This window comes from Cricetulus griseus, chromosome 5 (genome assembly GCF_003668045.3).
Source record: "Cricetulus griseus strain 17A/GY chromosome 5, alternate assembly CriGri-PICRH-1.0, whole genome shotgun sequence".
Classification (NCBI taxonomy): Eukaryota; Metazoa; Chordata; class Mammalia; order Rodentia; family Cricetidae; genus Cricetulus; species Cricetulus griseus.
The window spans coordinates 60,915,826-60,933,776 of NC_048598.1; the positions used below are offsets into that span (position 1 = coordinate 60,915,826).

Genomic DNA, 17,951 nt, shown 5'->3' on the forward strand with positions numbered 1-17,951 from the left:
TCATTCAAGGTGGTTGTGAGCTACCATGTGGTTGCCGGGAATTGAACTCAGGACCTCTGGAAGAACAGTCAGTAATCTTAACCGCTGAGCCATCTCTCCAGCCCCCTATACCTTGTTTTAAAACTGGAAAAGTACACTCTGTGAAGACACTACTATTTGGCTGTGTATTTGTAGAGCAGAGAGCTCTGTAATTTCTGCATACTTTTTCCACAAATATTTTCAACTGATGAAAAAGCTATGTAGATTTAAAAAAATTAAGCCACTGTGTTCTTAAAGTCCCGGGACATTCCAGGCCAGCCTAAGCAATACAGTGAGAACCCATGTCAAAAACCAAAAAAACACAAAGATCTAAGAACAATGTCAAGGAACAAATTAATTCCAGCATCTAGAAGGCTGAGATAAGAGGACCTTTGTGAGTTCAAGGTTAGCCTGGTTTACAGAGTGAATTCCAGGGCAGCCAGGGCTACACATAAAAACCCTGTGTGTGTGGTGGTGGGGGGGGGCGGGATTTTCTTTAAAATAAAGTGCCAGGCAGTGGTGGCACATGCCTTTAATCCCAGCACTTGGGAAGCAGATCTCTGTAAGTTCAAGGCCAGTTTGGTCTACAAAGCAAGTTCCAAGACAGTCTGGCATTTACCAGTGCTGTTTCTTTCTGTAGCCTCTTCCTTTTTTTTTTTCTTTCCACAAAAAGTTTACTAGCTTAAAAAGAATTACTTTTCATTGTGGTGTATTTTTTAAATATCCTTGCTGCTTCTCCTCTTTCTTCTGCTCTCCTACCCACAATAGCCATGTTTCCACTTTAATGTCATATAAGACATGTTGCCCTTCCCCTTACTCAACACCGAAATCTTTCCACCCACTTTTCCAAGATGCTTACTGAGTCTTAGGTGTAGGGGTTACATAGATGTGTCAGTTGGGATAGGGAATTTTTTTTTTTTTTGAGACCGACTCAAACTCAGAGATCCTCCTGCCTCTGCCTCATGAGTGTGGGTTTAAAGGTGTGCACCACCACCACCCAGCCTAAAATGTCTGTGCATTTATTTATTTATTTACTCATTTACTCATTTATTTATTTATTTATTTATTTATTTATTTATTTATTTATTTATTTAATTTATTTATTTATTTATTTTGGAGGAAAGGTGTCACTATGCAGCCTTGGCTGGACTTTTTCTTTTCCTAACATTTATTATGTGCCAGAAGAGGGCACCAGATCTCATAAGGGATGGTTGTGAGCCATCATGTGGTTGCTGGGAATTGAACTCAGGACCTCTGAAGACCAGCTAGTGTTCTTAACCACTGAGCAATCTTTCCAGCCCCATTGGGTGGCCTTTTGTAACTCTAGTTCCAGGGGCTCTGGTGACCGCTTCTGACCTCTGAGGGCACCAGACATGTACATGATACACAGACATACATGTAGCAAAAAATCTTTTGCCTAAAATTGAGAAAGAAAAGAAATTAATAGAAAAGAATAAAAACAATCAACTGATATTGCATGTTTCTGACAGAAACACTACTCAGATGAGTCTTTCTCAGTGGATCACACCAGAAAACATGTAATATCAGTTGACTGGTTTTTTTTTTTTCTTTTTTTTCTTTTCTATTAAGCCATGTGGGTCCTGGAATGGAACCCAGGTCCTTGGGAAGAACTGCTGAGTCATCTTTCCAACTCCCCAATTTTTTAACTGCTACATAAAATCATAATTTAAGTACATATTTGAGTTCAGTTTGTTAATCAAGCTTGAATATAATTCATTACATTATTGATGATGTAAGAATGTTTATATATGCTCAAATTACCAAGTTGCTAATTTTTCATGGATACCTATTTAAGACTGATAATATAAACCAATGCCAACTCACAATCTTTGATTTGAAGATGTCCAACAGGCCTGACAAATCAGTGGTATACTGATTTGGCACTTACATAAGATAGTGTCAACTTCAGCACTGAGAACTCTTTTCCCCAAAAGCAGGTTATGCAAGGCCACTATCTTCGTGATAGTGTTTTGCTTTTGACTTAAAAGAAAAAAAAAAATTGCTTCTGCTGTTGGAGAGATAGTGCAGCAGTTAAGAGCACTTTCTGCTCCTCTTGCATAAGATTCATGTTCAGTTCCCAGGAACTACATAATAGCTCACAACCATCTGATCTGTAACTCTGGTTTCCCCAGGCACCAGGCACACACATGGTACACAGACATACATACAGGCAAAACACTCATACATTCCTTCCATTGGGGAGGAGGCACACACATGTGCCACTATGCACTTGTGAAAGTCAGAGGACAACTTGGGGGACTCAGTTTTCTTCTTCGTCCATTTTGGTTCTGGAGATCATGCCTATCAGTAAGCACAGTCACCAGCTGAGCCATCTTGCTGTCCAATGTTTTTTATAGAACATCATGGATATATTCAGTATACCTGATTAGCCCTGTAGCTCTCAGCCACAATACAGATATTAAACCTAAAGATCAACAGAATGAAAACTCGAAAAAAGTATTTTTGAAAGAATAGAAAAGAGTTATCAGGTCCTCATCCAGCAGCTGGCGGAAGTAGAAGCAGACACCCACAACTAATCACTGAACTGAACTGGAATCCAGATGCAGAGAAGGACGAGTGAAGAGCGAAGAGGTCCAGATCAGGCTGGAGAAACTCACAGAAACAGCTGACCTGAACATCGGGGAACTCTTGCTCCCCAGACTGATAGCTGGTATACCAGCATGGGACTGATCCAGACCCCAGGAACATGGGTTTCAGTAAGGAAACCTCAGAAATCTACAGGACCTCCTGTAGTAGTTCAGTACTTATCCCTAGCATAGGTATGGACTTTGGGAGCCCATTCCACATACAGGAATACTCCCTGAGCCAAGACACCCCGGGGGTGGACCTAGGCCCTATCCCAAAGGATACAATAGACTCTGATGACACCCTATGGAAGGCCTCACCCTCCAGGGGGAGCAGAAAGGATATGTGATAGGGTTTTAGTTGTGGTGGGGGGGAGTGATAGTAGGGGAGGAGGGGAGGGAGAAGGAACTAGGATTGTCATGTAAAACAATCTTGTTTATAATTCAAATAAAAAAATTCTGCAGGAAAAAAAAGGAGAAAAAAGAAAAGGGCTATTCAGAATCCAACAGATTCAGAGTCAAGATGCTCAAAGCCAATGTCTCAAAGAAGCTGCTATCTGACACTTACCATATTGGTGGACCATCAAAATTATTCTTATAGAAAAACAGAATCAGATAATGTTAACCAACCATACAAAAAATAAGCAGGTTCTTTATGAGGTATTTTCTTTACATGTACATAGCAATATACAACTATTAGTTTCTTATAATTCATTACATTATTGATATTAGAAGAATATTTCCATATGCTCAAATTAACAAACTGTTACTTTATGTGGATCCCAAATTAAGACTGACAATACCAGTATCAACTCACAATCTTTGATTTGAAGATGTCCAGCAGGCCTGACAAATGAGTGTACTGATTTGGCACTTTTCGAAGATGAACCATTTCAAAGTCAGTTCGGACACCAGGACCTTGACATTCTCCCATGTACATCCTTCGCCATCTGTGATGTATTTGTACAAACAATGGTACCTGGCTATAGGACATGGATAAAAAGGAACAGAAATCAAGCTCATTAAACAGTAAATAATCCTAAACCTCAACACTGATCCTGTTATTTTAATTGCAAATATTTTAAAATACCCAATAAACAAAACTTCTAAGTCACAGATTCTCATTTATAACAAAGATACATTTAGTCTCCTCTCTCCTTACTCTAATAACTAATGAAGTCCACTTGCACTTTAGCAAGGAAACTGTTGTAAACTAACTTTGTGGTGAATTATTTCTTACTTTACCATTTAATGTTAGGTAGTGCTGGCTGATTCTTACTATTCACACTATTCACAGATTTCTGCATCTGGAAATTAGCCTACTCACTAAAATGTTATTTGCAACCCCCAAATCAATACTAGCAGTACTAAGTTATTTGTCAATATGCAGATCAGTAAGAATCTGTGTATCTAAAGTGTATGCTCCCAGATGAACTCAAATTAGGTAATGAGGTGCTTTCCTGTTCCAGCACTCTAAACAAGTGTCCTATCATGATCTAGGTGGATCTGAAGGCAGTAATACATCTTACAGACAGAATACATGTGTAAGATATGCTTCATTCAAACATATTACACGCTTTCATGAATTGGCTATGAACTCAATCTTAGTGAATCAACAATACATATTAATATATGAGACCATGATATGGCATCTTTAAACAGAAACATACATGAAACAAGATCATAAATATACAATTGATAAGAATATGACCAAAAGCTCATGTAAACCTATACATTTCCCCCTAGGAACAATGGTTGATATAATATGACACCTATGGTATTTATTGAACACAAATATAGTAAATAACAAGTAAGGCAATAACATGTGTTCCCAGGTTAATATTGCTACACTAGTAAATACTCCAATTTTGTCAGGTTTTCTTTAAGGAAGGGGCTAGAAAGATGGTTCCACCACTGAAAAGTCAGACTTACACTACCAAACACTTTAAAAAATTAAAGGTCCAAAGTATTCCTTAGGGCACTTAGGATACTCTAGTACATTAATTTTTCTGCTAATAAATTTACATTTAGAGTCTCTTGGTCTATCTGATATGCAAAATAAATACAACTAAAAATAGCAGAATATGGATAAAGCTAACATCATGTTCTTAAACACCTAAGAATAGGGAGGTGCCAAATATGGTGGCACCTTTTAATCCCAGTACTGAAGGGAGGATGAGGCAAGACTCTGGGAGTTAAAGGCTAGCCTGGTCAGTGTTTCAGATCAGCCAGGACTACATAGTGAGACCCTGTCTCCAAAAAAAAAAAAAAAAAAAAAAAAAAAAAAAAAAAAAAAAGGGGGGGTATAAAAAGAATTCTTTGAAAAATTAATCCTAAACCAGGCAGTGGTGTGGTGCACGCCTTTAATCCCAGCACTCAGGAGGCAGACGCAGGTGTGGATCTCTGTAGGTTGCTAGCCTGGTCTACAAAGCAACTTCTGGGACAGCCAGAGCTGTTACACAGAGAAACCCTAACTCAAAAAAACCAAACACACAGAGCAAAGGATTACCAGCCTACAATCCAACACTGCCAGAGAAGCTAGGAAATAAGGAGGACTCTAAGAGAGACCTTCATGGTACCCTGGAGAAGGGGAAAGGGACAAGATCTCCTGAGCTAATTGGGAGAATGGAGAGGGAGGGTTTAGGAGAAAGAGAAGGGGAGAAAAAGAGGGGAGAGGAGGACGTGAGGGAGCAGGAAGATTGAGTCAGAGGAAGGATAGAGGAGAACAAGAAAAGAGATACCATAATTGAGGGAGCCATTATAGGTTTAAAGAGAAATCTGGCACTAGGGAAATGTCCAGAGATCTACAAGGATGTCCCCAACTAACAATCTAAGCAATAGTGGAGAGGCTACCTTAAATGCCCTTTCCTGATAATGAGATTGATGACTACCTTAAGTGCCATCCTAGAGCCTTCATCCAGTAGCTGATAGAAGCAGAAGCAAACGCCCACAGCTAAACAATGAGCCAAACTCCTAGAATCCAGTTGCAGAGAAGGAGGACTGATGAGCAAAGGCTGGAGAAACCTACAGAAACAGCTGACCTGAGCAAGGGGGAGCTCATGGACCCCAGATTGATAGCTGGGAAACCAGCATAGGACTGATCCAGACCCCTGAACATGGGTGTCAGTTAGGAGGCCTGGACAATCTATGGGGCCTCTAGTAGTGGATCAGTATTTATCCCTAGTAAACAAATGGACTTTGGGAGCCCATTCCACACAGAAGGATATTCTCTCAGCCTAGACATGCGGGGAGGGCCTAGGCCCTACTCCAAATGATATGACAGACCCTGAAGATCCCCCATGGACGGCCTCACCCTCCCTGGGGAGCAGAAAGGGGATGGGATAGGGGGCCGGTGAGGGGCAGGAGAGGAGGGGAGAGAGAGAGGGATTGACATGTAAAACAAGCTTGTTTCTAATTTAAATTTTAAAAAGAAAAACAAAACAAAAAACCACACACAAAAAAAAGTTAATCCCAAGATAGTATCTAATATGGCACAAATTTTAAAATTAGATTTTGCAGTAAAATTCATCCTTCATTTGAAATATACAAGCAATATTGCATTTTCTTTAGGAATGACCTCCAAAAATATTTTACTAATTAATGACACTCCTTTTGGGGATCTTGGTTTGTTATTTTTCTTTTGAGACAAGGTTTCACTATGCAGTCCAGGCTGGCCTTGAATTTATGATCCTCTTCCCCAAGCCTCTTGAGTGATGGGATTAAAGACTTGCTCCATCATGCACAGCTCTAATCTCTCAAACAAAATTCTAGTATAATAATATGCAAGGGTAGGCACTAAATTTTTCATTATAGAAAAAAAGTAACATTTAATAATCATTTACCATCCTAAATTATATCATTAAAAGTATTTTAACATATTTTCAATATCTATTGTAAGTGTACCTACCAGCCAGTGTTTCCCAAAGCAATAGAAATGGAACTAAGAAGGAGGTTGCACTTGGATTCACTGAGAACTGCATCACTCTGTGCAGCAGGAGCAATCACCACAAACTCACGCAGGCCATACCTTCAAGAGACAATCACCCAGTAAAGATACCCATTATTTGAAAAATGTGAGAAGTTTCCTCATAGAAAATTCAAGATAAATTTGCACTACCAGAATTTCTCCTTTTCCTACCCCACTTGACGACTGGACGTACATTTTGAATCTTTCTTTAAAAAAACAAAAAAACAAAAAAAAGTCAGTGTATGTGTGGGGGGGGTGGTTCATAACTATGCCACAGTGCACATATGAAGGGCAAAGGTAACTTTCAGAAGTCAGTTCTCTTTGACTGGGTTCCAGGGATTGAACTTAAGTTGTCAGACTTATGTCCAAAGCATTTTTACTGCTGAGCCCTCTTGCGCTGGCCTCCACCTGAATTTCTTTTTCATTTTTCTCCTTGAAAGTTTAGGGTCAAAAACAGGGTCTCATGCTTGCTAGGTAACTGCTCTACCACTGATCTAATCCCAGGCCCTGAGTTTTCTTTTTGTTGTTGTTGTTTTGGTTTGGTTTTTCGAGACAGGGTTTCTCTTTGACTTTGGAGGCTGTCCTGGCACTTGCTCTTGTAGACCAGGCTAGTCTCGAACTCACAGAGATCCGCCTGCCTCTGCCTCCTGAGTGCTTAAAGGTGTGCGCCACCACCGCCAGCCCCTGAGTTTTCTTTAAGAAGTACTTTCATCTTCTTCAGCCCCCTCTATTCATTAAAAATGAAGTCATTTGTTGAAATTATAGTAACCGCTAAACAACAATTTTGTCTTAAAAATTCACTTTGCAAAAAAAAAAAAAAAATTCACTTTGCAAGCCAGCAAAAAGACTCTTGTCACACAAGCCTGGCAACATGAGTCCAATCCCCAGAACCCACAGAATAAAGGAAAAAACTAAGTGCACAAGGCTTTCCTATTATATCCACAAGTACGCCATGGCACATATGAGACACACACACACAGTCTCACTCACATGCATACTACATACCACACACAAATAAAAGTTCAGTTTATAATATGAAAGAATAAGTGAAATCTCATCTAAAATAACTAATGGTATTATGTACAACAATGTAGAATATGTAAATGGCAGGAAAACAATTGCCAGACCTAATATACATGTACTGTTTAAAACTAGACACAGTTATAAGTATCTTAAAATTTTTCTTGCATGCCTTTATTCAAGAACACATATTAGACAGGGGTCATAAAATTATTAGGCTATGTATGGCTTCATCTTGCTATTGTAACTACAATGACATTTTTTCATTTAGTTGCCAAGTCACTTAAAGCCACATTTGCTGCCTGTGTCTGTATCTTTAAGAATGATTTGCTTGCATGTATAGCTATGTACCACATGTATGCCTGGTGCCAACACAGGCCTGAAGAGGGCATTGGATGATCTGGAAATGAGTTACAGATGGTTGTAAGCTGCTCCAGTCCCTGCTGCCTAACTTTTAAAAAATAATAATTATTTAAGGCCAAGCTTGTGATTGTTTCTGCCTAACAACAACTCATCTTCTCAGTACTCTTAATTATTTAATAATCTTTAAATAAAGAAGACAATTTATAAAAGACATTACTCTTACTTGCCTATTTTATGTTAGTCTCTGCATGTGTAGTTATAAATGCTGATTTATCAAACTTTCTCAAGAAAACCCTTGGAGTGCAGTATATAAAAACTCTCTGTTCACTGTTTAGATGCTGCTATGACTGATAGTTTGTGGGTTTCCAGAAGGATTCATGGGCCAAATTTATTTCACTTCTCAGCTCACCTCCATCCTCTGAACTGTGAAACAAAGATACATTTTATGAGGGCAGCAGATAAGTAAAAGAACCCAGGATGTGAGTCCTCAGGAGACAACGAATTTCTTAGCTGTTCTTCCAGAAATGTTCCATCTGTTCCTGACTTTCATGGACCTACTGACCATTTCCTACTCCCAGTTGCTGGTGTTGAAATAACTTAATGGGGAGTGAATTCTAGAAATTACTCTGTACAGTACATTCATGGAAGTTCCTGAATAACAAGAACAAAAATCTGCCTTCCTGACAGTGATATCTGTTGCCAAATAACCCTTTGTTTTAATAAACTGTTGTCTGCATAAATAAAGGGCCTTTTATTTTTCTGTAATATCTTCTACCCCCTATGCATTGTTTTCTGTGTAAAATGCTACAAACACACACACACACACACACACACCCCTCATAAAAAAGATACTTACCATCTTACTAGGCAATGTGCTCTTGGAGGAAAGTCATTGTTCATACACAACAAATCTTGCATTGACTGTGGAATAGCATCTACAGAAACATTTGATAATAAAAAAAAATGTCTATTTAAACTTTAAAGCAACTTTATACATGCTTTGAGGAAAGCTTATATTATTGGACTGCAGACTTGCAACTGCTAAAGATTTACTGCCAAATCCTTATCACCTCTTATAGATAGCCCAAGACACCTCTCCCCTCCCCCACCCCTATTGGTTTTTTGAGACAAGGTTTCACTGTATAGCTCTGGCTGGCCTCAAACTCATAGAGATCCACATGCCTCTGCCTCCCATGGGATTAAAGGCATTCACTACCACTACCCCTTGACACCTTTAAAAAAAATTTTAAAACCTTTCTCTACTTAGTTTCTCATTTTTTATTTATTATGTATACAACATTGTGCTTCCATGTATATCTGCACACTAGAAGAGGACACCAGATCGCATAAGGGATGGTTGTGAGCCACCATGTGGTTGCTGGGAATTGAACTCAGGACCTCTGGAAGAGCAGTTGGTGCTCTTAACCTCTGAGCCATCTCTCCAGCCCCCCAGTTTCTCATTTCTAACACATGTATTTTTAGCACTTACATTCTGATCAGGCACTGACACAAATTACCATTATATACATTCATAAATATATAACAAATTTAAAACATAAAATACGTGCTTATGCTGGGCGTTGGTGGCACACATCTTTAATCCCAGCACTCGGGAGGCAGGGGCAGGCGAATCTCTGTGAGTTCGAGCCCAGCCTGGTCTCCAGAGTGAGTGCCAGGATAGGCTCCAAAGCTACACAGAGAAATCCTGTCTCAACCCCCCCCCCAAAAAAAAGTGTTTATAAAATGCATCCTTTTAGTTATAATTTCTTAGCAAATTTATTATGTATTTTACTAATATTCTAAATAAATGGAAAAGCATCAACATTCTGAAACCCTGAATAACCAAAAAATGATGAACTCCAAAACAATGAAAGCTCTCAATCTTTTAACTGTTGGTAATATAGCTTTAAATGTATAACTCTAAGTTAAAGTTTTACTTCTTACTCTCTCCATTAATTACAGCTTTAATCACAACCAAATAAAAAAGAAACTTCATAGTACACCAGCACAAGCAACAATAGCTTAACTACCTTCAATTCACTCATCTTCTCATACACAAACCCTCTTCATTTGCCATCTCAGAGACACTGTTCTGAAGCACCTCACCTCACTTAATATAAGGGCTTTCTTGAAATAAACAAAACTTTGTTTATTTTGAATAATTTCCTTCATTTGTCAATATAACACTAGCACAATGTTTGTTACTTTTTTTTTTTCTTGGTCAAAGCAGGTTATCATTTGTAAGCATGGACCTGAAGTGTCTGCTTTTCCTAGGTAGGCACAACATGACTGGGATTATTATTCCACAAAATGCACACATTTCCTTCCTCTTCCTTCTCCCAAAACAGATACTTATCTTCTGCTTGTTTTATTTTGCTACATGATTATCTTTATGTATGTGTCTATCTATCTGATCAATGTTATTACTTTCTAAATCTAAATACATAAGTTATATAGCTTTGTCTGTAGGACTATATATAACAGAAAAGGGTATCATGCTATGCCTGTGTAAGAAAAGCAGACACTTCAGGCCCACGCTTACAAATGAAAACCTGCTTTGACAAAAAAAAAAAAAAAAAAAAAAGAGCAACAAAAGTGCAGAATTTTTTTTTCCCCCAAAAAGACTGTGACGAGTAAAGTTCTTCCATCTTATCTATAGTTTTGGTTTGCTTTTTTTGGAGTTTCCTACCAAATATGGGCCAGTGACATTTAATGGTAAGTTTCAAAAATAATTCATTTTAAGTAAGTTTTATTTGTAAAATATCACTATAACTGTTCTATTTTACTATTTGCTGTTGGCAATTTCTTATAATGATAATTTATAAATTATACTATGTCACAGATTTGTGCATTTGTAAAACATATTATATAGAAGGTTTGGTACTGTGTATGGTTTCAAGCATCTTAGGATGAAAAGGGGGGACTATGAGCAGCTGAAATTTGTGCTTATTCAACACTTTGCTCACTGTTACACACTAGTGCATCTCAGAACAGATTTTAGATTACATGACCTACTAACAATTATAAACTTCACTGACTAAATACTGAGCACAGATCAATACTGGGATAAGGGCTTAGGTACAATATCTCATTAAATCTTCACATTAACCCTCCAAGTACTTAGTATTTACAAAAGAAATAATACAAGTTTGGAAAGGTAACTAGAAAGTCCAAACAATCAGAATTTTAATACACTTCCTACAAACATATCTAAAATACTATACCATACTATTAGCCAACAAATTCCCTTTGCTTGCATTCCTTCACAGGCTAGCTTATTCGTTTCAATCTCCAAATAACGTTACCTGATCTCTCCTGATTAAGAGTCCCCCCCCCATGCAAACTTCAATGGAATTTCACCTGTCCTTGTGATGTCATTTATCACTTTCTACCTCCTTTTACAGTTAAAAACTGTTATCTTCCATACTGAAATACACATCTCATGTAAAATCTCATCCAAAAGGACTTAGTACTTAGCACATTAGTTAATCCATAAATATTTGCTGATTCAGCCAATTTTAAAATGACTGTCACTGTACTTCTTTCTCTACTTCAGATACAGTATTAGCTCATAATCTACTTCAGATGTGGAAAAACAAAAACAAAACATTTCCTATGGATATTACTGAGTTATGAAAACTTAAATAACTAAAAGTTATAGACACTCTTAAAAGTCAAGAATGTACAAATATGACCAATAAAAAACATACCCTCTGATTCTTCATCCTTTCCTTCTTTATCAGTAGACTCTTGTACAAGGTAATGATGAGTAACTGAAAACTTGAAGTCAGCAAAGGAAATTTCATCTGATCTCTCTTCCCAAGTGCCAGAAGTAAATATACCCTGCATTTAACAGCAGAATAGGAAAAACAGCCAACTTATTCAAGTCATTATAGTGTTTACTATGCACAGGATTCACCCCTCTTTTCTACCCATTAATTGGAGAGTTACAGTCTATAGTTATCTTCTATATAATAGAGGCAAAAAAAAAAAGCATAAATAGTTTATTACAGTGGCTATTTAAAACAGAGAATTGACCAAGTTGTCCTCTAACCTCCACCTGTATACCATGGCATAAGCACACATGAGCACATGCATACACACACAAATGTGTTAAAAAAAAAAAAAAAAAAAAAAAAAAAAAAAACCTGGGGCTGGAGAGATGGCTCAGAGGTTAAGAGCACTGACTGCTCTTCCAGAGGTCCTGAGTTCAATTCCCAGCAACCACATGGTGGCTCACAACCATCTGTAATGAGCTCTGGTGCCCTCTTCTGGTGTGCAGATATACATGGAAGCAGAATGTTGTATACATAATAAATAAATTAAATTAACAAAAAAACTCCAGAGTATTAAATATCAAGTGACTTACAAAAATCCTACAAATAATTTTATGTCAAGTTTGCAATAATGAATAAACAGAAAATCCAATATTTGTTAAAAAAAAAAACTAGTCAACTAAATATAACCTGTTTAAACTGTGTGCTTTATGCAACATACAACAAAGCAAGGGATTAATCATGTATTCTGGGAAAACAATCAACATTTACTGAAAAAATACCAGGCAATGAATGTGTTACTGGTTCACATCTTCTCCATCAGGGCCAGAGAGAGATGGCTCAGCTGTTAAGAGCACTTGGGTTCAGTTCCCAACACCCACAGTGGCTCACAAAACTGCTTCTAACTCCAGTTTCAGAGGACCCAACCAACCTCAGTTGGCAACAGAGGCTACAGGCATATATATAGGGTACATGGACATACATGCAGGCACTCACACAAATAACACAATCTTAAAAGAATAAATTCACATATTCTGCATTTCAGACTAAAAATAAATGAACAACAAAGTTAAGACATGTTCAAGACCAGCCGGGGTTTTTGAGCTCTAAGACAGCCTGTAATACAGAGTCAAACACCAACTCAAAACACAATAAAATAAAATAAAATCATAGAAATAAAAATGTAACTGCCACTGGGTAGTGGTGGCGAATGTTTTTAATACCAGCACTTTGGAGGCAGAGACAGGTGGATATCTGTGAATTCAAAGCCAGTCTGGCTTACAAAAGTGAGTTCCAGGACAGCCAGGACTACACAGAGAAAAACTCTGTCTTGAAAAAAAAACAACGCAATTGCCAACGTCCCCACAAAATTATTAGTTTTAAATTATTTTTATAAAAAATACTTCTATTGCATTTATAAAACAAAATGTGATCTATATCAAGCCAAGAAGGAAAACATAAGTCAAGACATCATTTAATAAAACTGCATATTAATTTTTTCATTATTTAAAGAATGTTAGTTTCTGTAATCAAACCCACATAAAACTGCATGTGTATAAATAGTTAATATATAAGATTTATGTTGCTTACAATAAGTTATAGAGTAATTTCATTACAGGGCCAAAAGTAAGCAAATAAATAGTTTGGGCTAAGACATTTCTTAAGAATTAAGAAAGATGCCAGGCAGTGGTGGTGCACACTTTTAATCCTAATGCTTGGGAGGTAGAGGCAGGCAGACCTCTGTGAGTTCAAGACCAGCCTGATCTATAAGAGCTAGTTCCAGGACAGGCTCTAAAACTACACAGGAAAAACCTGTCTCAAAAAACAAAAACAACAACAAAAAAAAAAAAAAAAAATAAGAAAGGGGAATGCAGGATACAAACAATCTAATCAGGTAAATAGGAAAAGGGGGAGCTCTTTGGGGATGGACAGAGGTAAATAGAGAAGAAAGGAATAAAATAACAATAAACATGTCGGGAAAAGTCACAAGGAATTATACTATTAACAATTCACACACACACAAATCTGTAATACATGTAACTTCATGTATAAATAATGAACCTTTGTCGGGTAGGCTGATGGTGCTCCCTTAAAGAGCCAAGGACCACCTAACAAAAAATCCAACACCAGACCCAAGAAGGCCCTTTTGAGCTGTTGGCCAGAGCTGTCCCAGAGACTCCCAAAACATACAGCCTATTGCTGTTGCCCTTGGTTCTCCAACAGAGGCAGAAGGTATATCCCTATTGCTGAAAATACCTTGCACTTCAGAAACAGAGCCCAGAGACCCCTTGTACTGCAACTGACCTTAATGCCTCCTCCCCAAGTACTGCTTTCATGTTACCAGAAGCTGCCATGCAAGCTTCCAGAGGAAGGCAAGGAACAGTCAAACCCAGCTATGATGTTTATGAACCACAAAAATGACCAGAAAAGCACAATAGGTGCAGTAGTGGGGCACATGCCTTGGCAGTAACAATTGCTCTCTAATTGAACCTAAGACCCTCTCAACAAGAGGGAGACCGTGTCTGGTACCACCGGAAACCTAGCTAAGTACTCAGTGTTAGAGAAGTCATGGTTACTGGAGGAGAATCTAGTCAGTAATTTACTAAACAGCATAATCCCTAACAACAATCTATAAACATTTGTCCTTAGAACCACAGGTAAGTGTAGTCTTCACCCCTCATCAAGGAAACATCTCTTTGCAATTACAGAGACCATTACAAAAAACCACAACCAGTCAAAATGCAGAGTTGTGAATACCAGTCCAAGTTGCTACATCTACAAAACACTCTTACACTTACAGTTTAGGAAGATTGCAGAAGAGAAGGTAAAAAGACTGTTAAGTGCCAGAGGATTGGGGAGTTTGCTTTAAGACTGTGTTTCCTAATGATATCAGAAGATACACCCAAAAACTCTCACCAACATGACTGCCCAAATGTGAGTTAAACAAGGATGACACCAATGAATGTGTCAAATTGGACAAAGTAAAGTCCATGAGGTCTACACAAAGAACTGAGGAAAGTGGGAAATGGGAGAGGTGACCTTTCCCAACTGGTTGTTCATTGACAAACAGCCAGCCCTGAAAACATACATACAGGTGGCATTAAATAAACTGAACAGGTTACATTTAGAAATATGTATGTATATACATATTTGTGTATGTACACACACACACACACACACACACACACACACACACACACACACACACACACGCGCACGCGCACACACACACACACACACACACACACACACACACACACACGCACATAAAAACAATTGATGGAAAACAGAGGCCATGAATTTGAAGGAGAGCAGGAGTGTTTTGAGAAAGGAAAGGGAAGGGAGAAATGTTGTGATTAAATTCTCAAAATAGAAAAAAAATTGTTTGTATGGCTCAATTGCTTTTAGTGGTGTATGTCTCAGACAAGATTAAGTTTCAAAATTTATATTGACAACGTTCATGCTGAAAAACTTATCACTCATTTATTTATACTATAATTGGTAAGCAAATCTTTAAAAATACACATTAAGAAAAATCTAAGCAGGGCAGTGGTGGCACATACCTTTAATCCCAGCACTTGGGAGGCAGATGCAGGCAGATCTCTGTGAGTTCGAGATCAGCCTGGTCTACAAGACCTAGCTCCAGGACAGCCTCAAGAGCCACAAAAAAACCCTGTTTCAAACACTGCCCACCCCCCCACAAAGAAACATCTAAACATATCCACAGAGACCTGTCATCTATTTTAATTAAACTTTTCAGACACAGATTCATTATAGAACACTCCCCCTTAGGTGCTAGGTGTTTAACAGCTAGATTCTTTAAAGAATAAATACATTTTTATTGCCAAAAAATGTATTAAGTTGTCCTATATGCTTATATCCTATTTGTTTGTACTCTTATTATCATTTTCTAGCCTCTGAACAATCGTAATAGAGTGGCAGTAATAACAGCTAATGCTGACTGAGCACATAGTGTCATTAATTAATAAATGAGCAACAATACCAGAACTCTGACATAAGCAGTGTGACTTTTCAGCCCACAGGTATCACTGTTATTAAAATGAGCTCTCTTGACATTTACACAACAAAAATAAAAAGGTCAGCCATTACCAAATATAACAAAAATCTTCTTCAAACTTCAAACTTGAAAGTAGGAAATATAATAAAATACTAATTATTTTCCTCGATTGTATCCAAAGACACAATCAACATTATGGCTACTCCTTAAACAAAAAATGAAAAATTAAAAAAATAAAATCAAAAGATCTTATTTTACATAGTTCTATTCCATCCCAAAAAATTATGAGCAGCTCAGTAATGCTTTTATTTTTCATGTCATTTTAGAGACACTGAATTCTCTGTGACTGACCCTCATCTAATTTCTTAAAGGAATCCCAGATATTTATAGTTGGTGTCTGTCCCAAATTTGACTTACAGAAAAGCTAGAGGAAAACTACAGTTAAATTCATTGTACATTTGCCATATGAACTTCTCAAGTATGGAAGTCAGTGTCACTCCAATCTGCTGAGTATGAAAAATCCAAACTCATTTCAATGCTACAGGGGTCATTCATTAGTCTTCTATTAATATTCTAAAGTTAATAATTCTTCTTTCATTAATTTTTCAAAGGGGTAAGAGTTGGCATATTATCAGGATCATGACATATCTAAATTTAACATTTCATAAAAAGCACTTGCAATTTTCCCCAGCTCCATAGAATAATAAAATTCAAAGGTAAAAGAATTTCAAAGACCATTTCTTAAATTTCCCCCAACTTCAAGTAAGATTATAGGTTCATTTGGATTTTTTTGTTGTGGTGGTTTTTAATTTTTTCTTTTTGGATCATCTGAAAGACACTTAAGAAAGTGCTCAAGGGCTGGAGAGATGGCTCAGAGGTTAAGAGCACTGACTGCTCTTCCAGAGGTCCTGAGTTCAATTCCCAGCAACCACATGGTGGCTCACAACCATTCGTTATGGGATCTGGTGCCCTCTTCTGGTGTGCAGATATACATGGAAGCAGAATGTTATATACATAATAAATAAATAAAATTGAAAAAAAAGAAAGTGCTTAAAATCCTTGGCCATCAGAGAAATGCAACTCAAAACAACTCTGAGATACCACCTCACACCTGTCAGAATGGCTAAAATCAAAAACACCAATGACAATCTATGATGGAGAGGATGTGGAGAAAAAGGAACTCTCCTCCATTGCTGGTGGGAGTGCAAATTTGTAAGACCACTTTGGAAATCAATATGGCGGCTGCTCAGAAAAATGGGAATCAGTCTACATCAAGATCCAGCAATTCCTCTCTTGGGTATATACCCAAATAATGCACATTCATACAACAAAGACATATGTTCAACCATGTTCATAGCAGCATTGTTTGTAATAGCCAGAACCTGGAAGCAACCTAGATGCCCCTCAACTGAAGAATGGGTAGAGAAAATATGGTACATTTATACAATTGACTACTACTCAGCAGAAAAAAAGCAATGGAATCTTGAAATTCGCAGGCAAATGGATGGAACTAGAAGAAACCATCCTGAGTGAGGTAACCCAGTCACAAGAAGACAAACATGGTATGTACTCACTCATATATGAATTTTAGACATAGAGCAAAGGATTACCAGCGAACAATCCTCTTCACCAAAGAAACTAGGAAACAAGAAGGACTCTAAGGGAAAAATGCATGGACCCCAGGAATGGGAAGGGGCAGGAATTCCTCAGCTAATTGGGAACATGAGGGTAGGGGAGAGGGAGCTGCCAGAATGAGAGGAGGAGAAGAGGAGAGGAGCAGAGGAAATGGAGGAGCAGAAATATTGAGTTGGGGGAAGAATAGAGGCGAACAGGAGAAGAGATACCATATTAGAGGGAGCCATTATAGGTCTGAGGAGAGATCTGGCACTAGGGAGATTTCCAGAGACCTACAAGGATGACACGAACTGACAATCTAGGCTATGGTGGAGAGAATAACCGAAATGCCCTTCCCCTATAATGAGACTGATGACTGTCTTATATGCCATCCTAGAGCCCTCATCCAGTGGCTGATGGAAGCAGAGGCAGACACCCATAGATATACACTGAACTGAACTCTGGAACCTAGTTGCAGAGAGGGAATGAAGAACAAAGGGGTCGGTACCAGGCTGGTGAAACCCACAGAAACAGCTGGCCTGTACAAGGGGGAGCACATGAACCCCAGA

At 38.0% G+C, this 17,951-nt stretch overlaps 1 protein-coding gene across 4 annotated transcripts in view; it reads right to left on the bottom strand.

The window, feature by feature from the left end:
- Positions 1–17,951, bottom strand: part of Rab3gap1 (RAB3 GTPase activating protein catalytic subunit 1) — a 64,396-nt gene that overhangs the window by 40,208 nt on the left and 6,237 nt on the right. For all 4 annotated transcript variants that reach the window (XR_003485750.2, XM_027417757.2, XM_027417759.2 and 1 more), the window contains 4 exons: positions 11,685–11,817; positions 8,831–8,909; positions 6,532–6,651; positions 3,442–3,607 (listed from right to left, as the gene is read on the bottom strand). Coding sequence is in view for 3 of the 4 variants with exons in the window: in XM_027417757.2 (XP_027273558.1) it covers positions 3,442–3,607; positions 6,532–6,651; positions 8,831–8,909; positions 11,685–11,817 (498 nt within the window). In the remaining variant the exon portion in view is untranslated. The remainder of the gene's footprint in view (positions 1–3,441; positions 3,608–6,531; positions 6,652–8,830; positions 8,910–11,684; positions 11,818–17,951) is intronic.